This window comes from Egretta garzetta, unplaced genomic scaffold (assembly GCF_000687185.1).
Source record: "Egretta garzetta isolate BGI_Z169 unplaced genomic scaffold, ASM68718v1 scaffold204, whole genome shotgun sequence".
Lineage (NCBI taxonomy): Eukaryota > Metazoa > Chordata > Aves > Pelecaniformes > Ardeidae > Egretta > Egretta garzetta.
In genome coordinates this window covers 1,047,999-1,071,831 of record NW_009259424.1, presented here as the reverse complement: position 1 = coordinate 1,071,831, position 23,833 = coordinate 1,047,999, and the positions used below count along the sequence as shown (strand labels likewise).

General features: G+C 37.7%; 1 protein-coding gene across 1 annotated transcript in view; it reads left to right on the top strand.

Annotated features, from left to right (window-relative positions):
* The first annotated feature begins 1,466 nt into the window (after nucleotides 1-1,466).
* Nucleotides 1,467-23,833, top strand: part of MYPN (myopalladin) — a 47,562-nt gene continuing 25,195 nt past the window's right edge. Inside the window, exons 1-9 of the mRNA XM_009636996.2 lie at nucleotides 1,467-2,404; nucleotides 12,026-12,201; nucleotides 13,866-13,917; nucleotides 16,034-16,181; nucleotides 17,720-17,791; nucleotides 18,006-18,147; nucleotides 19,083-19,106; nucleotides 21,143-21,259; nucleotides 22,031-22,400. Of these exons, the coding sequence (XP_009635291.1) occupies nucleotides 1,467-2,404; nucleotides 12,026-12,201; nucleotides 13,866-13,917; nucleotides 16,034-16,181; nucleotides 17,720-17,791; nucleotides 18,006-18,147; nucleotides 19,083-19,106; nucleotides 21,143-21,259; nucleotides 22,031-22,400 (2,039 nt within the window). The remainder of the gene's footprint in view (nucleotides 2,405-12,025; nucleotides 12,202-13,865; nucleotides 13,918-16,033; nucleotides 16,182-17,719; nucleotides 17,792-18,005; nucleotides 18,148-19,082; nucleotides 19,107-21,142; nucleotides 21,260-22,030; nucleotides 22,401-23,833) is intronic.

Genomic DNA, 23,833 nt, shown 5'->3' with positions numbered 1-23,833 from the left:
AGGCAGGCGGATCAAGGTCTCAAAATGTATATCAGAATAGGATAGCTGTATGTTCATCCACTGATGAAGAATATAAGGAGCTTAACTTGAAGTTCTTTTTGTAAATAAGGAATAAGAAAGGCTGTCACTCACATTCCAGGAAGAAATACTGCAGCAGTACGAAACATTAACACCTCGTTTGCTTTTTACCAGCCCTTTCCCATGGACAACTGTCCCACTAGCAGAGCAGAAAGCCTTTCACAGCAGAGATACCTTTTTTACTTCTCTTTCTCTGGCAACTTAAGCTGTACATAAGGCTATGAACGGAAATGGCTGAGGCAAAGGCATGTATGTTCCCTTCTCTTGATGCCACAACAGGAACAGAACCTTCTGCAGCGCAACATATCAGACACCTGGGGGTAGGAATATTTGCAACCATCACAGCAAGACTGGGCAGGCCATAAATGAAGTAGGAGAGAGGTACTGTGCACTGCATATTCTGAGAGACAGATCCAGTAACTAGTCATGCACTTGCTTCGGTACCTGTGAGGTATCAGCTCACTGAAAGGTTGTGAAGGATTTGTCTTATCTGTCTTCATATTTAAACCACCTTAAGATGAGTGGATTAATAAGATGTTTGAATCCCTCTACAGTCATAATGGCTCTGTTGCAAGTAAAAGGGAGAATATTACGCAGAAGTACTTACTTAAGTATCAGAAGGGATACGTTCACTTTGCTTATCAAGCATGCAGGTTAAGTATGGGCTCTTCGATACTGTCCTCTCATATCATAATTTTCAGAATCAGGATGACCTAGGATAATGATTTTGGAAGACATGTAGCACAAATGATGTTCGTATCGAATGATGACATAATTCCCTACTTACTTTAAATAGTTTATTAGAAATAATGCTTAATTTAAGAAGGTATAGTACATTTAGCACCATTATTGTTTCCTATAATGCAATAGTTTGAGAATTTTAAATGAAAAATTGTCATTCAAGTATATTTTTGTTGTTCTCTCCCCTTCTCCTTCCTCCTCTTATCCCTCAAATGCTTTTTGAAGATTCATTTACTTACCACTTCAGTGTCTTTCAAGCTAAATGTACTTAGTTTAAAAGTACAGCTATTTTCTCACAACTTTCAGTCCTTGACATATCCAGCATTTAATCTATCTGATGAGGTTGATACCTTAAGGTGACAAGGTTATTTCTTATAAGTTACCACACTCGCAGTAGCTTTAGCTATGTAAGGCTACTGATGGTAGAAAGTGATAAAAGATGGATTTTATGGGGTAAAGGCGATAGTATCTGGCAGTATGTACAGAAGTCTTTAAAACAAAACAAGGCTATACTTACAAGTTAACATTCAGCACACAGATGCACTTTGAAAATGCTGTGTTCTGCTTTTCAGAAGCCTTTAATTGTGCACAATCAAAAAATTTGCTATTGATAAGGTGTGGTCCTATTTGTCCTTTTTGTTGGCAGCATGCAAGACGACAGTTTAGAATCCTCAACTTCAATATCTCAACTTCTGAGAGAAAGTTATTTAGCTGAAACTAAACATCAGGGGAAGAGTGAAAGAAGCAGATCAGAACCAACTTCTCATAACTTCCATTATGGCAACGCTTCTGGTGATTCAGATGAGGTAGCTGCCCAAGACGACCTTCCAGATCTCTCTGCCTTTTTGAGCCAAGAAGAGTTACATGAAAGTGTAAACCTGGCAAGACAAGCTATTGATCAGAATCCACTGGAAACTAAACAGGATGAGCTTCAGGCACATTCACAGCATCCCCCAGAGCAGCTGAAAAACACAGGAAAACACAAACAAATGGCCCAGTCTACAGCTTTGAAAACATCAGACAATGGCCTGCACTCAAACTTTTGTCAGGACCATGTCAGAAACACAAAGGGCTCCAAAGGGAGCTCTCAAGACCTAAAGAAACAACACCTTCCTTCTGAATCAGAATCAAAAAAGGAATTCCTAAACAAGGCAGCAGATTTTATTGAGGAGCTCTCATCACTTTTCAAAGCTCACAATTCTGAAAGAATAAGACCCCGAACATGCAAAAACTACAGGAGCAAAATTGATTCTAAGAATAAGTCTGCTCAAAAAGGTAACTCTAGCCTATCTAATACATCAGAAAGCAGAGAAAGGCTTTCCATTCCAGTACCTCAAGACTTGGAAAACAAAGCAGAGAAAACATTTGAACAAACAGATGATCAACAGGCAGCAAACTTGGAATCTATCAATCAATTAACAAGTGCAGAGCTAAAAACAGAGTCAGAATCTGCATCTGTATATTCTGATGAGCCTATTGGACAACCACCACGCTTTACTCAAAAACTGAAGAGCAGGGAAGTTCCTGAAGGAACCAAAGTGCAATTGGACTGCATTGTGGTAGGAATCCCAGCACCTGAAGTCAGGTAAACATATTCTGCACTTACCATTTTGTATTTCTGTAACAGTAGGTATATGCCTTACTCTTTCCAGGTATTTTGATGCATATGTTTCAGCGATCTGTAGCAGAATTCCCTTAATCTTGGTTATTAAAATTCACTAAGAAAAAAAATTGCTTTCTTTAAGTCATACAAAAGGTTGCTTATATTTTAAAACAACTATTTTGGGACACATTATTTTCTTTGAATTTTAGAGAACTGTTTTTAAATACTGAACTTCCATAATTAAAAGAAAGTGCCAACTCCTTAGCAAGAAATGTTAGTTATCTTTATGGAAATCAAGACTGATTGTGTAAACCAGCTAAAAACACCAACGGCTGTGAGATCTCAGGCTGATGTCTGCAGGTATCTGAGATGAGTGAACATATAGGTTCCTATAAACCAAAAACATCCATACATGAGCAGAGTGGAAAGGGGTTCATTTAAGCTATTATACAAATAACCAGGAACAGCTCAGTTCTAATCCTGATTCTGACAACGACTTTGCTGTGACCTTAGGAAAAACACTTCCATTTTATCAGTATAAGGCACCCTTATTAATTGATACTTATTCATGTTGTGTGACTAGCACACTAATTCTGATGCTTCAGTTTTCACCTGTGGGTACCTATGAGCATTTGGAAACTTAAATCACTGGAGATAAAAGGAAATGTGAAAAAGCTACACTTTATTTGTCAATGACATCAGCGGAGTGAGAAACAGATAACTGAACTTTGAAATTTATCGTGAAAATTCTTAGATCTCACGAGCATTTCTAAATCTAAATTTGTTCATTTGACTTATTAGCCAAATTTACTTCTCAATTACAGTGGTGGAATTATATTTCCTTTGCTGGGACTGTACCAATCCAACAGAAAGGAAAAGACAATCCATCTTTTACTATACGTATTTGCATCCTAGTATCTGCAGTATCATAAATAGACACCCTTAGTCTAGATGGTTGCCTATCCTTTTATAGGCATTTTAGAAATCTGTGTTGCTTTTCTAAATATTCAAAAGAACTGTTTGCATCTTCAGCATCTGATTAAAGGACTCTGGGCTTCACAGATGGTCCATTTTCTCCAATTGTCAGCTCATTGTCTTTCTTATATACTTAGACAATGCTTGGGAAAGCACAACTACCACTTCTACTGCAGTCAACACTTTTTATCATCTTTCTCACTGAATTAATAGGCACTGTCATCAAATGAGAACTATCTCAATATCCAAAGACAGAAACTCCAAAGCTTTTTGTGGTAAAGAATCTTTTGTCTTCCACTCCCTTGGATTTCTGGCATACCAGCTGCTAATTTTTCAGAAGGAAGAAGCTTTTACAACACAATATTAAGTACATAGGAACAAGGATCTACAAATGAATCCTCTTGTTTTGGCCTGTCTGCAGTTATGGACAACCTTGTCAGGAAGACAAGAAGTTACCCAAGAAGTTCATAGGATCCCTGAACTGTGACTGCCAGACCATTTTGCCCCACTAGTGCCTTTAGTAGTAACATATAGGTCCTCGGTCCCTAACACAACCTTGATCTGTGGTGCCACACAGGGTCTCTTGTCCATGACAGGAATGTGAACTTCCAAGGGACTAAATGGTTTGTTTAAAGAAGAGGAATCTGTTCTAAAGCTGGGGGAAATACCTTGTTTGGGAAAAATATGCTTTCTACTATGCTTCCTGTCTAAACTCACTGCTTAAATGAATAATTTTGAGACATTCCCTTGATGGAGCTTATGCCATTTAAATGTTGTATTGTGTTCAGCCCTTAAATTCACAGGGGAGTCTGATCAAAAGAGAAAACGGTGCCAGAAATCTGGGGACAGAAAACAGACAGGAAATATCATTCTCTAGATACTAGCACCACTCTGAAGACGTGTTCATAAAGACTTTGAGACTTATTTCTCCAGGCACTTACCTTGATAAATCTTTTTGATACTAAACATGTCAGTAGGATCCGTGAACATGAGACATAGTTTTTTTCTTCCCTCTTCATTCATAGTTTATAATACAAAGAGAACAATTGAAATAGTCTTTTCTTATATATATAGACCTGTACACAAACTCAGTCTGTCTTTCTTTGTATTCAGAAAAGGTGAACACTGAATTGCTTGTTTACAGACACACTCCAGCGCACAATATTAATTTTATGTCTTTCTCCAGAGGGCCACAACACCATCCTTATAACAGCACATCATGCCCATGCCATTGACACATACATAAAACTGACATGGTATTCATGCCATCTAAGTTTAGGTGTTTAACAAGTATCTGAATTAGAAGCTGACACTATAAAGTCACTGAAGCCTCGCAAGGGCAGATCGGAGAACCCAGGAACAATGACTCATCCCATGGAGTATCCAGGGATGGCCAGGATGCCTATGCACCCAATTAAGGGACCGCTTGATTCCACAGAATTGGATGATGGATATCTTTGTAACTTGGGTCTATTTTTGTCCCAACAATACTGAAGCTTTTCCATTGAAATTTCTATCTCAACATTTGATTTTGTTTACTGTAAATAAATAAAATAAACTACTTAGCTGAAAGACAGTCAATACAGGAACTCTTGCACTTTTTTAGAATAAGCATCCATCAGACTTTTCCAATGATAATACACTGCTCCAAAGAGAAATGCACACTTGGTTTACTGACTCATGCTTGTAGCCAGATCAGAGTCAGAGGAGCTAACACAGAAGTCCAGAACTCACACGCTGATGCCCCAAGGCCAAGGGAAGTAGGGACAGGGAGAAAGAAGTCCCATAAGGAAAATCAGTCCCAAGCAGCCAAGCTCAAGAAAAAGATCAGGCTCAGCTTTCAGTTTCACAACTTAAACTAACAAACAAAAGATAAATCACAAGGGGGTAAGTTTGAACTCTCTCTCCCACTGTGTTTTTGTGTGTGTGTGTATGTATGTGCTGTATTAAGGAGAAAGCTGGGAATGTTAGCTGCTTGAACAATTTCCTTATCATAATTGTTAAGAAAATTTTTGTCCTGTTCATTCAAGATTATTTCAACTCTACCAATGTGTAGGAGTAAAACTAAGAAAAGGTGTAAAAAAATTCACTTGCCTGAGTGATAAATATTCATGTGCTTCCAGTGATCACGACCTTTTTAGTCACTACTACAGCAAAAGAAAACCAAAACATATAATATACTTAGGGGTATGTGTTCCATTAACCATGGAGACCATGCAGGTTTTTCACTAAAAATAGTGCTTGTCTTTGATCTACTGTGCAAAGCTTCCAAAACAGCAAAGGAAGCATCTTGCTGGTCATAGTTGTGGAACTGGGTCTGGAACAGGGCTCAGAACTGGCAACTGTCTTGCTCTGAGGGTAAGTTTTCTGAGGTTTGTGGTGAGTTAGTTCAGTATCTGTGGAGCTGGGCAAGGAGAGAAAAATTCTAATAGATATGCAAGAGAGATACAAAAATCAGTAGTCTCAGGAAAGGACTAACTGGCAAGGTGGCAACTGATGAAAGCAAGCTTAATGCTGACTGGCATTAAGGCATGATTTCTTCTTCCTTCAACTTAGCTGAATGACCATGCTTAGTAAACAAGCATCCTTTGGACACACATGTGCTAATGCATGCCTGCCTGCGTCCTCTGACTTAAAATGGACTTCCTAACCACAGGAAGGAATCCCATGTTACTTATAATGCTTGCGATACATACACTCACAGTGCAGAAGTGGTACTGTGGGAACCCAGAGCATTGTGAAACAAGAACAAGATTCAACAAGCTCTGTAACGTAGTTTCTCAGTCAACACTAGGAGCAATCAGATGGTTAAAGTGATGTGATGGGGATTGTAAGAGAGAAATTAGAGACAGGAGATTTAGAAAGAAGCTGATCACAGGACTGGAAAATATGATGGACAGATACCACACCTGAAAGCAAGACAGTACAAAACAAAATTGATGATGTAAAAAATGGTGTAAATGACATTCATGATTGATCTGGGTCAAAATATCATTGGCAATGATAAAGCGTTATAATTTACAGGCTTGGTAGGTAACTATCTAGCATACACAAGGGTTCACTGAGGGACAGAAAATTACATGGTGGATCAAGAGAAAAAAATGGGAACTGATTTGAAGCATCAGTACATGGAAAACTAAATCCTGCTTGGCTGAATACAGACTGGCCTGTCCAACTGCTTTTTAAGATAACTCAGCCTTAATGTAACAATCCCACTTGAGGAAGCTCATTAAGCCTACCTGCCTAGAAAGAAGTTTCAATGAAACGTTACCCATTTTTCAGTATCATCAGCTGAATGCAGTGACATAGAAGAGACAAAGACTGATACTATAGTATATGGACCTCTAGCTAGCTCAAACATTAGCTCACAATTAAAGAGCACTACTACAACTATTGATTGATTACTTTACTCTGACTATGCTGCAGGTTAGAAGTATGCATTCAAGAGAAGTGTGTAGGATATTTCCAAAGTGTTAAAGGTTTTGATTACCTCCTTCTCATGCTTCCTTCTACAGCTCTGTTTCTGTATGAGTAATGATAGGCGTGACATTCACTCCTCTCTGTGAGGAGAACACTCCTTATTCCCTCAAGTTCAGAGGTGCCTACATTTTTCCAAACTGCTTGGCACATCACTCCTAGGTTAATTTTACTTATGAATCACATTGCATGGTTTGGCATACAGAGCTATCCTGGAAGTGTCATGAGGATTTGATGTTCTAAAAACAGGCTGTATGTCATAAGGTTTCCATGAAAACATTCTTTAACATAGGCATACGAAGCTTAAAAAGTGCATTTTAGTGCTGCTGTGTTTAAGGAGACTAGATCTGCAACTAATCACAGATTTTTAAAGGCTGAAGTCACTTAAGACTGATTAAGATGGTTTTTTCCCTGGCTGCCAAATGAGAACAGTTATGTTTTAGCGCTCAAAGCCTAGAGAACCAGACTTCTCTTACATGCAACTCCAATCAAGTCAATGGATTAAGACCTAGGATGAGTTTGGCACAGCGGAAGGCACTGCTTGTGCTTAATGTGAACCTGCCTTGTATGATGAAGCTATCATTACAATTCATGGCAGGAATGAAATGTCAGTGACAGAGAGTATTGCCACTTCAGTCATGCCACGTATCTCAATGTCAGAACTCCCCTTGGAACTGACATTTCATTACTACCACGTACGTTTTGATGGTAAGAATAAAATAAAATGTTAATAAGCAAGGAGTAGATATGGCCATACTAAAGATTTACACAAAGCTCAATTTCACAGGAGAGAAATGTTTTTCATTCATAAGCATTGCAAAGAGATAACATACATGTAGCATGTTCTTTTTCTTGGCTTAATCTCAAAATACTTTAACATTATGGTGAAAACAGTGACTAAAGAACACACTGCATAGGAGAACTAAACACAGGTTTGAAACAAGTTTATTCCTGAAGTTTTAAATTGCTTATGTTGCAAATTTTGGGCTAGTCAAAGGAAAAAAATAATTTCAAAGTAAAGAATTAACTCAATCCTGCTTCATTGTCTATTTTAGTCTACTAAAGGAACACATACTCACATACTACTAAAATAACTGGAAGAAACAGCTTACGTGGTGTATTTCATTTTGCTTATAGGCAATTAGAATTGTGCCTCACAAAGGCATGCAACACAGGCTTATCTCTACACAAACACAATAGGTTAACTGGAAAAGCTGACCAGTAGGAACACGAAGAATTCTTATGTCTTACTGGTGATCATATCACAGCATTTTGTTTGCTTTATGTGTCACATAAAGCAGTGAGGAACCGCATTTGAGTGGACACAAAAATATGGTATCGCTGTACAATGTAAGTTATTTTAATGTTCTGAAAAGATGGTCGTGAAAATGAGATCAAATTATAGAACATAGGTATCCTCTTTAGTATTTTTTCATATCTGCTAAAGGTAACATGCTAAAGCAAGACAATATTATAAGGAAGAGACATGAGGCAGGTATATAAAAAGGCATGAGTAAGTGACATGACTCAGCTCCTAAAGAACACAGTTGCCTACATGAATTACACACCTAAAAGGCGACTTGTACACTCATATATTCAGTTTGTGCTTGTAGTCATACAACTGTACATTAACCTTAGGTCTTCTCTCCTGCAAATGTGACCATTGTCAATTATTGCTAATTGCAAATCTTGAAAACAACAGAAGAATAAACCATATTGTACATAGAATAAAAAAATTCCCCTCTTTGGGGTCACAGGATTCCTACATAATTTCCTGATCTGGAACTTAAAAACAGCACAAATTAATTTCAAAGGACTTTTTCCATCAACCCTACAATGCACATTACCATACTTTTCCCTGGGGACTGCTAAATTACTACTCTACTTACTTGTGGTAGAGTTATTCCTTTATCCCAGGCACTAGATGTTTGTGTTCCATACACCAAGGACCTCACTACTAGCTATGGTATCTACATATTTATAAGGACATCACTGAGGAGAAAAGCAAATGTAATCTGCACTTCTGGGGAACCAGTCAAAAAAACCCCAGTTGATCTAATTATTAATGGGGAAAATACCAGATTTGGGCAAGTCATTATGGGCGAAGTCTAAAATAGATACAGCTTTTCCTTCTGTTTGAAGAGGTTTGTATTGGAGTATCTCAAGGTTCCTGATGTTTTGTATGATGATAGCTGTCTCTTAAATTTCCAAAGGTGCTGCACATTGTACGTGCTTGGTTAATATCCAGAACACTATTTACACTGTATTGTGAAGCACCTTAAACTTAAGTTCCATTGAGGTTTGAGAAGTAGCATGAATGGCTGCTGAAAGCTATCCTGGAGTAAAGTGTTGTCCTAGGCAGACTGTCCATTGACAGAAAGTACCTTGGAGCATCTCAATTGGATTGGTAGAAAATGTAGGAAATTAACTGTGTCAAACTTCAGAGGGACAGAGGAATATTCCCTTAATGTTGTGGCTCATATTGTGTTCAAGCAAATGCCTGTGGCAATTTAAGATGCTGCTGTACCCTCCTGACTCCCCAGTCCCTTCTTTTATGGTTATTAACATTTACCAAAAGTGATATATAGGAGCATTGGTATGGTTCAATTATTCTAGATCCACATGTCTAGTGTCCTGGTGCAAACCCATTTTCAGTAGACCAGAACTAGAGCAGCTGGGCTTAGGAACACATTTGAACCTGCCATCCTTGCTTCAGAACAATAAATCTCCAGCAAATAAGTCGACATCAGGCTTTTAACATCTTAAAGTACTGCTGCCAGATCTGCAAGAGTTTGTCTATCAGAGCCCTAAAGCTCAAATGGAAGAGAAATGAGTAACTTGGTTAAAGTTCTCTGTATAAAGCAGTGACAGTTTCTCATTGGTAAAACCCTGCAAGAAGGATGTGCATGTGTTTTAGTGTAGCAAAGCTGTACTTCAGCTGTGAAATGTCAGGGAAGAGAGCTGGGACATTTTACACCCTGCTGGCATCCTCTTTTAACATGATGATATTTACTACACGTCCATTGCAATCGGAAATGTTAAATTCATAAAAGTAATTTTCAATTCTTGTTACAATGGAGGCGCGTAAAAGAGGATAAGCAAGCATGAACCAAGACTTTTAAGTTCTAGCGCTCTAGCTACAAAGGTTTGCCTTTCTAAAAGGGGAAATTGTGTTAAGCAGTATGATTCATTCTACAGTGCAGGAGCTTCCCTCTGTAACAGGCAGACCTGTACGCTGTCCAAGCTGTACATTCAAGTCAGTTGACTGTACAGCTACAGATTACACTAATGTGCAACTCGAAGTGGACTGGGGAATACCCTGTCTACTTTAAGAAAGCCGTGTTGGACGGCTAGGGCTGATGGTGCACAAATAGCGCAAGGTTTACTTCTTAGCTATGCAATCAGCATTTAAGTTCCAGATCTGTACTCCTTCATGCCTCATAGTCCCTTTGAGGCTCCTTTTTTAATTCTACGTTATACTTCTACTGAATTCTGGTTTTCCAGTGGTATGGACTGTCTTATAGGGTTTTTTCCCCCAAGATATTAATTTGCAGTTTTCTTTATGCTCAATTTGTAGCACAGACTTGTAAAAAGTTGTGCTTTCAAGAGATGAATACAATTGAATGCTTAAACAAATATATCGATTATTGTTTTTCTAAATTATCTGAGATGGAAATGTATCAAAGTACCTTATAGTATGAGCCAGGAAATATGAATTAGTACAATTTATTACTCTAAAACCTATCCTTACCCTTTCCACAACTAATTTTATGCTGTAATTTGTAATAGGAAATATATTTGCCATTGCTTTGATAGCATTTGTGTGCACTCAAAAGCTAGCATGAACGTTTACCAAGTTACATATAAAGATGGATGAAACAATTATTCATTTTAAAAAATCAATTGAATAAAAAATGTTATCAGTATGACAGCCCCCACCCACACAGGCACAAGACACATTAATCAACCATACCTAGTTAAGAAAGCAGCAGTAAACAGAAAATACAAGTATTTCTGTGGCGTTTTCTATCTAGCTCTATTTATGAGAAAAGATACAGTGAAGATGAATGCACCTTAGTTTGGCTTTTCAAATTTAGCTAGTTATCTAAAAATACAGGTATTTCTGAGTATTACCCTGAACATTTAACTCTGGATCCTACATGTAGTAGTACACCTTCTCTATAAAACTTAGATTGTCTTATTAAATTTGAATCTGGTTCTCCAAACCCACCTGCTTTTTCTCTTTCTGTTCTATCTTTTCCATATTAGCAAGCAACAGCAATCAGGCCTGCTCTCCCCTCCTACTAGCTCTGAGGTTGAGCTGATGGTTACTGTCATTAACACATCCTATGGAGCTGTCTTTTCAGGTGCTGCTTTTACTTTTCTTGGATTCCCACATTTTCTACTGAAACAACCCTTCTGAACACTGAGGGACTTAGGAATGCCTTACATGAGGGCACAAAGCCTCTAAAGGGCCCATTATATTCTTGGACGTGTAGCTGGGTTTAAAAGAGAAACACAGCAATATGATGCAGAGAAGAATTCAAGGTCCAGCTGTCTCACTGGCCACGTCCCTGGAAGGAAGCGCCTCTATGCTGTAATAGATCACTTCTCTTTCCTCGTGATATGCTTATGCCATCTTTTATAAAAAGCAGATTGTCAACACAAAGAGTAAGATTACAGTAAATTTCAGTCACATTCTGAATCAACATGAACTTTGGAATCACAAGTTTGAGGGAAATTTGTTTACTTAGGGTTTGGGCTTTTTTTTTTTGCTGCAGTTTAAGCCACAACACAGATCTGAATGTGCCTTGAGAAATTCAGGGCTGGACTGACAGCATTCCAAAATCAGAGCTCTTCTACTGAAATCTGTATATTCAAGAAAAATATGTGCTAAAGTCATTTACATAAACTAGTTTGTTAGTATGTTTAAATACTGCGAAGGAAGGAGCTCTATTATTTGCTCTAATTGAGTAGTATGAAAATCTTAAATATTTTATTCCTATGACTGTTGAGTCAACACTTACCTGCAGTACACCATCAGAATACGCGGTTTAAACCCCACCCATTTTAGCATCAGAAAGGCTTCCAACATTGTCATTCTAGTTGTCAAGTTGTTTGCATTGATAAACAATATTTTTTGCCTTGCAGGTGGTACTGTGAAGGGAAGGAGCTTGAAAACTCACCAGACATTCAAATTATCCAGACAGGTGATCAACACTCATTGGTTATTGTTGAAGCTTTTGAGGAGGATACAGGACGTTACTCGTGCTTTGCTTCAAACATCTATGGAACAGACTCCACTTCTGCAGAGATTTACATAGAAGGTAACGTTAGAATTGTTGTGGAAATTTGTTGCTGGAATTGGTCATACAGGACTAAGATACAATTACGTGTTTTGTATGTTAACTGTGCAATAGATTTGTCACAAAAAATCCGTATCAGGGAGTCAACACTATTCATCATTATTAACATATTTATTATTTCTCTGTAAAATACCCTTCAGACAAGTGACTTCCCTTTACATGTAATTTTATTGTGTTGCTTCCCAGCGATTTTATATATCTCACTGCAAGATTGAAGTCTAGAAATATTCAGATTCTGGTGCCACCTTTTATTTTTTGTCTGTGGTTACTCTACAGAAATATAAGAACCTAAACTTTGTGTCTAATTCTTACTAATCCCTTTCCCCTACAGCCATTATTACAAATTGAATATAGGATAGCTTCATCCTAACCCATTACTGGGACCTTGTAACCAAAATAAATATGCCAGCAATTAGATATTTTACTTGCACAATAGATGCTGTAAATAAAACAGAATATATAGCTGCAGATTTAGGTCTCTCTTCTTTTTCCTTATGATTTTTAATATATCCTACTTGGCTTAAGAGAGGTCTGCTATGTTTCTTTTTAACACTTTTTGGGGTAAGGTTTTAGATTGCATCCATCATTGTGCTAGCAGGTTTACAAAGTCAAAATAAACACATAGAACCTTTTTTTTCCCCCCTTTTGTCTTTTTTCCATTTCTCAGGCAGAGAAATATACTGTGAGTATCATCACTGACAACAGTGGGACCATTCATAAATTAAAGCACCTACTCTACTCTACTTAATACGAGGTTAATTTTGCTCTACTGTTATTTTTCTTTCACATCTCTAATCTGACAATGAAAGTACGAATCCTTTTTTAGTATCTTCGCTGCCCCTGACATTAATGGGAGATGTCTGTGCTTGGCAGGGATTTACTAGTTCTCAAGACTGGGGCCAAGGCCTGCTTTTACCTAACACACTGGGTGTTGGATGGAAGCCATGGCTGATGGAGATGCTCACTGGCAGGAACTGCAGAGAAAATGCAATTTCCAAACTCAGTGAAGGCTGAATCAGAAGTGTAAAATGTCTCAGTAAGACAGCTGTTAGTAAACTGAGGTAGCATCTTCTCCAAATTGTGCTACAAAGCACTAGTTTAAGAATAATACCTCTGAGCAACCTGATCTAGTTAGCGGTGTCCCTGCTCCTGCGGCGGGGTTGGACTAGACGACCTCTAGGGGTCCCTTCCAACCCAAAACATTCTATGATTCTATGATTCTATGATTCCAGGTGTCTCTTTTTTTTCTTTTTTTTAACCAGTAGTATCAGGTGTCTGAGATAGAAAAGCTCTCACTTGATTCACAACAGCAATTACAGACTAAACAATACTAGTGGCATTTTAAAGAGAACCTGAGGAAGATGCAGGGATACATTCACTCTTGGACGCTGTTTTCTTCATTTCAATCACACCTCATCCCAAATCTGCCAAAAGCAGTTCTGCATTTTACACAGTATGCAACATTGCTTCATTTCCACTGCGATGTGATCTTTTGTTTTGGCACAGCTGTATAATATATATCCTTAGAATGCTCTAGAGGAAATTTGAATAAAGGTTTGTATCGTTCATAGATAAACTTCTCCAAAAACCCCTCTGCTAAGTGATTTTTTTTTTCTTTTTCATAGGAGTCTCTTCTTCTGAGTCTGAAGGTGAAATCATCAAAGACGAAATGGATCAGTAAGTTTAAAATCAGTTAAATCTTCCCTATTTCTTACAGTTACAAAACCCCACAAGTGTAGGCATTTCAATTTCCATTAATATTTTGCAACTTCCAACACATTAGGCTTTTGTTTGGGATTTGTTTGGATTCTTTGGGTTGGGTTTTGTTTATTTCATTTTGCTTTACAAATACTATGGAACAAACACACATTTGCTTGTGTGCCTTCAACTTTAGCCTCAGAATTCAAACTTTAATATTAAATATAAACATAAGAAGAAATATGTTGCCTTACAGATTAAACTACTAAAATTAATTTACTAAAACAGGTGCCATTTGACTAGACCCAACTTAAATGCTGATTTAAGCATCTGACTTGGAAAAATAGTGTAGTAAAATTTCTCACATGAAAATCTGGTATGTCATGAAGTTTTTGGCAGAAGATGGCTACACATGGATTATTTAGATTTAAGATAAGGAAACTAATACATATGAACTAGAGTAAACTGAGTGATGGGTATAAAAGACTACTTAATTAAAGAAAGAAAGAAAATGTGTCAGATGTAATCTAAAACCTGGGAAATAATTTTATTTTTCCTAAATGAAATCCACTCCCTGTGCATTTAGAACCTCATCCAGTGCTGTTACAATCTATAGCCAGTCAGACTGGTTGAAAACTAAAATAATCAGTCCTTTACTTTGAACTCCTTTGTATGCATTAATTCAACCCCAATAGCAACCAGTGCTTTATACATAGGAAGTTTTGATCAAGATAGACTTATGCACCCTGGTTTTTTCCACCATTCATCAGGGAGGGTTATACTTATTACAAATGTAATTTTCCTGTAAAATGCAAATGCAAAACACTGCAGTGTTTGACTGAAGACCTCAGGCTGACAGCCAATTCGGTCTTAGGCGATTTTTACTTCAAAGACATAAAATACTTCAGATTGGATTGGTTTATGTACTTTGATAAATGTAAGGGTTTAATATAAAAATTAATATCAAGAAGATCTCAAAGGTTTTGGGATGAATTGCTAAGTTTTTCATAGTTCTACCTCAGTTTTTTCCAATGTCTCAGACATAACGTTTTTTGTTATTCATCTCATCAGTTGTTGATGTAGTGTTGACCGTGATCCTCATCACTTGATGGCATCTCTAAGTTGCTTACCTCATTAATTTGTGAAGTAATGTATTGCATTATGCATTTCTTAGAAAAAAAAAAGAATGCTGCTCTGACATTGTAACAGGATGTCCTCAAATGATAGAATTATGGAAGATCAGGTTTGGGTATAATCAGAGTGTCTTTATTTTCACTCAGCTTCCAGCTATCATCACATGAATCTGAACACCTGTAATTAGAGGGAATTAACATGAGAACAGGTGCAAAAAAATGTTCACAATTTCAAAAGAGAAATCAGTGATCACAACAACTGTATGTTCACAGCTTCTTCTGTTTGAAGGCTGGCTCTCCTGGGGTGACCTGTGGTACATTCCAGAGCAGCCAGTGCATACCTCAAACTGAATGAAAACCCCCATCTCTTCATCGTCTGCATTGTTTTACTTAGCAATAAAAATAAATAGGGTCAACTCTTTTACTTCCATATTAGAAACAACCTAGAAGAAGCGAAGAGGTGCCAACCTCTACACTACCAAAATTGCACGATATGTTGGTCAGAAAGCATACCTGTCTTTTTTTTATTTTTCAGCAGTAAATTATTGAATCTGTAGCCAAGCAGACCATGGTATTTTCATTACCTTATAGGCCCAAATCTTCATACAAGCTCATGGAGCAGTGCAAGAGAAACTAACATTGTCCTTTAAGAAACTAGCATGGCTCTCTCATGCTGCTCAGAGATGCTAACAGCAGCTTTCAAGCCACAGCTGGGTTAATCCAGGCCATTTACTATAGTTGGTGTAACTGAACTAAGTATGAGATCAGAGTGGCAAGACAGGCAGCCTGATTCTTATATAAAATGCAGTTTACCTAGGAGTATGTATCAGTTTAGATCAATTGGAATTCAATTGCAGAAGTGAGGCTGGGGTTGACATGTAACTGGGACAGACGTAACTAAGGGACACACATGTAGCTCTAGCTTCCAGTTAGAGAACTTGTTTTTGGTTAATATTTCACAGCAAACCAAAGCCAGCTGACACCTCCTCGAATGCAGCATGTCCTTCTGTTAGAACTGCAACCAAGCATCAAGACACCTCCAAGGCACCATCTGCTGTGGCTCAGCCTGTGTCTGTGCCTGTCCAGCCTGTGTCAACACCAGTTAATCAGGTAAGGGAGACAACATGGTGAATTTCAAGGACCAAAAGCAAGCTTTTAAAAAGGTGTTTCTTCTCCAGTTTGTGACTCAGAACCCCCAATTTTTCTAGTTTTTGCTTTGCTGTTGAACTTCAGCTTTTGAACCTTACAGCTGTACAGTAGCTGCATAGACAGAAGAGATGTCCAGCCTACCAGCTAACCTTTAGCACCTGGCAAAGGGAAGGGAACCTTTCATCCCCAGGTTACAGGCACCCCTGTGGCAGTGAGCAGAAGGAGCAGCTGCCGTTAGCTCAGCCAGTGGTGGGAATCTGTGTGCACTCCAGCAGGTCAGGGACTGCATGCCGTGAAGGGCACTTGGACATGTAAGCCAACTCACCGGCCTCTTCACATTGCAGACTGACTCATTCACTTTCAATAGCGGCAGCCTAGAACTTTTTCCTCTCCCTTTCTCACTTGAATAATTTTCTTTCAATGAAACTTATTTTAAGCTAAATCATTTCCCTACTATGTTTACTAGATATGCTTATTTACCACATAACGTTTTAATATCCATATCAAAGAGTTTCTAATTAAAGTTAGTATGCATTTCAAGTCCTTTTTGTTGCAAACTATCAGAATATTCATAACGGTGAATTCTTACCCAATAGGAAAGAAGAGCCATATCTACTTAAAAATGAAACTGAAAAGTTAATGGGAACCTTGCTTTACACTGCCTTTTCATATTTATATGAAAATATTTACAGCCTAGAATTAGGTGGTAACCAATAAACAGATACTGAGTAGGTGAAGTAATGAGCGTTTACTTTTGACTACAAAGAGAATAGAACTAAGCAACATTTTGCCATTTTGACATTTTTGGAACATTTTGCAACATTTTGCCATTTTGACAGAGGTTGCCTAAGTCAAGAGTGATAGTTATCTCAAAAATTACCACTTTTACTCTTGTTGGCTTATAAGAGACCATCTATAAAATTTGGCTATGTTTCCTGAGATACTGTATCACTAATTCTGCTGTTCCGGGGCAGCTTCTATTTCACTATGTTATATAAGGAAGTTTTCCAGGAGGAGAATGATTTCATTCTGATTTCACTAAGTAGGATCAATAGGGTGATATTCCACCTCTGTAAATTGTTTGGGTTTGGCAGAGAAGAATTAGAGTAACAGTCACACACATGACTTGATTTAACTTTTCCTTATTAACATCCATAAATATTTTGTAAGAATTTTTAAGAGGAGACTACCACCTACGTAGATTTGCCTTAGTAAAGTATTAATGACGGGTGTTATAACACAGTGCAGTGAAGTTTTCTTTGCCATGATTAACTCAATAAGGCAATACCAGCATTTTTGTTACTCAGGCAGTAACTCATCCAGGAAGATTGTTACCGGTTGTCTACAGTAGAGCAACTTTTATTCTTTGCATTAAATATTTTGCTTTGGACTTCACCCACCAAAATCTCTTTTGCATCATTCCAAGAGCATGTTTCTCCTGTACATGGAAAAATATCCTCTGTGCACCTAAATATCATACGATGTTTTGCAATCTACAGGCTCAAAGCCCCACTAACTATTTGCAAGGACTGGATGGAAGACCCATAATTGCTGCTCCTGTATTTACAAAGGTAATTTGTTCTATGACATATTTGAAAACTATAGAGGTCAATGAATTGTATGGAGAGATAATTACATTTTTTAGCTATCAAAGATAAAAAAAAGGAATTATGCATTTCTTAAGCCATTCAAGGATTTAAGTGGCTTTATGAAATCTTACTGAAATCAGTATTACTTCCAGACCAATAAGCCATTTACTGACTGTCTATTCGTTTTCTCTATTAGATGTTACAGGATATTTCAGCTTCTGAGGGGCAGCTTGTTGTCTTTGAATGTCGGGTGAAAGGAGCTCCTTCCCCAAAGGTTGAATGGTATAGAGAAGGAACACTGATAGAAGATTCTCCAGATTTTAGGATATTACAGAAAAGTATGTTTCTTGTATGGAAATACTGTGTCTAATAAAATATAGGCAAGCAACAAAACTGCTAACATAGCAAAACTTTGAATTTTTGTATTAAAATGCTTAAGAACTATGTAAGCCATATTTATGGCAATAAGTTGGGGTTCCAGAAGCCAAAACTGTGGATGAATTGAACAGTGAACTCACAGGTAGTATTCGTCTGAGATTCTCCAAACTGTTGAATTGTTTTCCCTTCTGCTTTGATCCCTTTGCCACTTCAACGTCCTTTTCTAATTCAGCCTTACTTCTGCTGTTTGTTTTTGGGGTTGCACCATTTACATAGAGTTCCATTGCCCATAGATCCCTCATCTTTCAGCTAAGTGCTATGGGCAGTGGATTGCTTATTTATCCACAAAAGTAACCTGATGTACACATTAGTATGCCTACACACAAATACGAGTGTGTGCACATGATGCATTAAAGGTTGTAAACATATACTTCTACTTTAATTTTCAAATGCAGTTGAAACATCTGCAGTTTCCTCCTAAGTCACTGGAATGCTAAAATTGCTAAAACTCAATAGAAATTCCTTAAATACCACAGTAAATCAAACCTAAACAAAACAGTATTTTACTATAACTTGATTTCATGTGTGTAATAGTTTCAGAAATTGTCTTCAAGACACAATAAAGTAGTACTAAGATTGCAAAAAAATACTTCTTGCAGAATTTATTTCCTATTCATAAGTTCTCAGAAGTGTTCATAATCGTTCAGTGGATTTGACATACCATTAAGTACAAGGCTTGGCTGTCTCCACCACCCCTTAAACAGAAAATTGGATCAAAAGGAGTATTCCGTCATATTGAGAAGAGCAAGCTTCATATTCAGTGCTTAAGAAAAAAAAAAAATAGGGGCTGAAGTAAGTTTATTCAATTTACTAATACTGCTTTTCTTCCCTTTAGAACCACGATCTATGGCTGAACCAGGTGAGGATCATCAAAAGGCTCAATACTTTTTTGATTATACAAATATGGTGATTTAACCTCAAAAAACATTAATTATTTAACCTCCATAATTTAATTAACATCATTCATCTTTTCCCCATGTTCTACAGCTACTAGTGAGATGCATTTCACTGTAGACTGTTGCATAAACATGTAATTTGAATTAATTCTATCACTTTTGAAGAAAATAATGTTTCCATTCTGCTTTGGCCCAGTTCTAACTTAGGACCTAAATGTTACCACCTTATGAGCAAAAGATTAACAAAATTAAGGTATGAGGGTTCCATGTATATCTGAGGTTCAGAAGTACACCAGATGATGTAGGACTGAGCTATTTTTATCTAGTTTACCAGCTAGGGAACATTGCATCAGATGTTTAGCCATGTCAGCCATTCCCTTTGCTCCCTACCAGCGTAATATGAGAGTATCACGTCAGGTGTTCCACCCCTGATATCAGCAAATCCTATAAAAGTGGCTCGATTTGCTAATTTCAAGGGTCAGAGCAGAATGTAGGCTACTCTGCATGATTTGCGCAAAGGAGCCTTACAGATTTTGATTACTTCTCCATTAGACAATCACTCTCCCCGTTACGCTTTTCACTATTAAAAATATAAAGCTGGCCCTTTTAAGACAGAGAATTACCAAGGAAGTATTAGTTCTAATGGAATATATACTTCTCTAACTCTTCTCCTTGCCCTATTAAAAGTTTTTTACCCCAAAAAGTGTCTTGAAAGACACTCCCTCTCTCTGCAATGTCTCTTGCTGAGACTTAGGAATGAATAAATGGAGCTTCTACCAGAACCCACTGATGCCGTTCCTTTACTGTCCAGTGGCATCACTGCTGAGTAATGTGAAGCAGTTTTTAGAGGGTAATCAGTTGGGTGCAGTTGTCACTGCCTCATCACCTGCTGCTCATTCAGAAGGAATCTGGATTTCCATGCATGCAGCGGTTGGCAAATCCAAGTACTATAAACTAGATACTATAATGCCTTAAACTAGTTCTATAATCCTAGAACTATAATAAACTATTATTCTCCTACAGTTGTTAACAAATAATCTCTTTGTTGCTACTAGATTTTCCTCAGTGATGACATGAAACAATCAAGTTTAAGAGTGGTATGGTCTTCTACAGAAATGCCCGTACAATATTAACCCTGTAGGGTTTTAGGAGAGTTTCATGCAAAATGGTAGCAAAATAGTCACTGACTAGTTGAAGAAATGCTATCAGCCCACATTTCAATACACTTTCGATGTTACTCTCCCTCCCCATCCCAGCTACCTGGCCAAATGAAAGATTTAAAATCCCATCACCATAGGTATTTATTAGCTGGTACTGCTGCCCGGACATGCCAGATACTGGTCAGACAGGAATGTCATAACCACAGATTGACTTTTCAAGACGGAATTTAATTTTTCTAGTACAATATGGCTAGCACATATTTGATGCCCATTAGACTTCTTCACAAAGAAGTGAAAAGGCAACTTCCTATAAGCACAATTAGCACAATCCCCTCTATCTGCGAATCTGCACTGGTACTTTTGGAAAATGCCAGCCTATATGTATGTGTTTTGTATTTCTTCACCTTACACTTGAATTGTTCCCAGTTAATTATAACTAACCTTTCAATCTGCAAAGAGGCACAAATACATGTATTTTAGTGAGTTGTGAGTATAGAGTACGCCGTATTTCTCCAAATTAAATTTTAAGTTCTTCAGAAAGAAAGTCTGTACTTCATGTGATTAGGAAAACATTTTCTAATGTTTTCCAAACACTGCTGACACCTGTTCTTCACGTTCGTTGGGCATGCTGGAGCACAGAGGGTACCAGTTGCTGCAGACAATGCTGATAACAGCTGCTGCACACAAAGCCTGCCAAAATTGATAATACTGATGAAACTAAAATCAAATGGAGCAAGGTGGAAAAACTTAAGGAGATGTCCCCGAGGGTAGTCAAGGATTTGTGTGTTCGTTCAATGCATGTTCACTTCAAGTAATGACACTGCTCTGATGCTTTGCAGAGGAAATTTGCACTCTCGTTATTGCTGAAGTATTTTCGGAAGATTCTGGCAGTTTCACCTGTACTGCAAGCAATAAATATGGCACAGTATCTAGTATAGCTCGTCTAACTGTCAAAGGTAAGAGTTTGTTTTAGTCCTTTGCTTGCTAGCAGATACAAGCAGAGCAGCAGGCTGTTGCACTGTACAGTCCAAGCTGCTTAGCAAACATACAGATTGCTATGTTTTTTCAAAGCGTCCTTCCCCAATTAGAAATGTGAAGGAACAAGGAACGCTGGGTATTGAATCCCACATAGTCCTTCCAAAAACCCAACTCTTGCTGACCTCAAGATTTGGGCAATAGCTATTTTTGGAATCTCTATGGACTGTCTAGTTTGCTGTTTCAATAATCCTTCTGTGCAGATCCCAAAGGAAGAAACCTCAAAACAAATTCTTTCATACTGCCTACACGATTTATGCTGCCAAGGCACTAAGAAATTAGGTGAGCAAAGTACAGTACATAAAAGCATGGTGCACTGTTGACTCAAATTCAGCTCAAGTTCTGGCAGTGTTCTTTGTAACTAAAAAGTTAAGAGAATTCCCAGAAAGGAAAGTTTGTATTTCAAAGATGCTGGTGGAATCACAGGGGACACAGCTGAAGACCACTGCTGGATCTTCCAAACTAGAACTGTGTCTCTTTTTCCCCTGCCTTTACAATATTCCTTTGTTAGGGGAATCTATTGTTAAACAAATTACGTCAAACAACTCAGTCCAACAGCTGGAAGGACATCAGAGTGAGTTTTTCCAACAGTAACTTCTGTGATTTCATTTCACTATAATTTATGGTATTTACATATCACATATATTACATATATTTACATATCGCCAAAAGTTTAATATTTGCTATTTCAGCATCTGAAGACAGCAGTAACGCTGCTACCCTTCACACAATGAGCTCCATCAACTTAATTGCTGCTGAACATCAACCTCCCTCACGTAGCCCTTCCCATCATGTAGTAAATCAAACGCCCAAACCTAAGCTTGAAGGTGTTCTTGTGAACCACAATGAACCCAGATCGAGTTCCAAGATAGGTCTCCGTGTGCACTTCAAGCTGCCCGAAGATGATAAAGGAAGTGAATTGTCACCAGAGGATGGACCTGGCACTACAAACCAAAACAGAGCCAACTATTTCCAGGAGAGGATAAATGGACAGCCAATGAAAATACCAGAGCCAACATCGCCATCCAAGGAACCCCCCCCAGTACTGGCTAAACCAAAGCTGTAAGTAAAAGGGATTCTAAGTCTCGGGAGCATCACTGATATTATTTAGTGTTCATAGACCAGGACATTATTGCACTAGAGAAAAAAAACTCAAACACAGAACAAAAAGACAGTCAGTATCACATGGTGCTGGCCTAATTAACCATACTCTTAGAAAACATATTCTACAGAGCTAGGGTTTTTTTTCTGTATAACCCTGTTGGGAAAAATATTCTCCAATTTTAAAAGGAAAATGTTTTCCCTTTGAAATTTTATTTAATTCCACAATGCTGCAAACAAAAGGTGAACAACACTGCTTTTATGCAGGCAAAATAAAAGCAGGTTCTTCAACTATATCTCACTCGATTCTGAGTATGCAATTGTGCCAAAACGAGACATACTCAGTGTCATACATAGTATGGGCTAGCAACTGTAGTCCCAAAGGCCGTGCCTCATGACTTTTCTGTCTCACAAACATAACCTCCTCCTAAAACAGATAAAATACTTGGAAATGTTTGATAATGTGAAACTACCTGAAGCAAAAAGCACCTGCATGATTAGTGCACTGTGAGCTCAAGGGGAAATTTTAAGAAGTAGTATAGTTTTCTTAGAGGACAATTTAAGGAATTCACACTGCAGTTCATTAAGAAATATATTTTCAGCATTTTTGAAACCTCCCAAATCTAGTTTAACAAAAAGCATGCAGAGTCCTTCATTTAATTTCTTAAATAGGCAGAAGCTTTAACTAGAGGCTCAGGAAGGACTTTATAAACTCTTCAGCAGGGATGTAATTTCATAGCATAAACATTACAAGTGAGTAGACAGAACTTACATACCATGTGGCAGAGGAAGAACTTGGAGCAGTGCTTTTTTAATTTGTTAAGCCCATACTCGCAGCCCTATTTACCTTCAGAGCTGTAGTGTGTTTAAACAGGGAGCAAAAGCAGTATTTAACTTGCCCAGTGCTTGCATAAAGCAGAATTTCTCTCAACCCCACCCCCACAAAAAACCTGTAACAAAGGAGTGCATTATTCTGCAGATGTATATATGAAGGACACAAAATCAGGATTGCACAATTTCTAGCTCTCTAACATGCTGCTTTTTGAAAGCTTGCAATTGCTATCTTTATCTATCTTTAATGTGATTTTTGTTTAGTACATTACAGAAACAGTAATACTTTTTATTTAAAAGAAGTGCTGTTGACTTCATGCATTTGGTTTGTCAGTACCAGTTGTAGTTGGTCTCTACTTCTACATTTTTCACTTTTTAACAGTAGTTATTTAATACTCGACAATTTATTACATGATTATTTTCCATATCCTCTATGTCCTTTTTGGTTTTGGAAGGGGAAAAGTTAGCCTGTTTTCCATATGCTGCATTTCCATATACATAATAACTAAATAAACCACTTGACAAGGCAAAATAATTTTCCTTAATTGCAAAGAAAAAAAGCC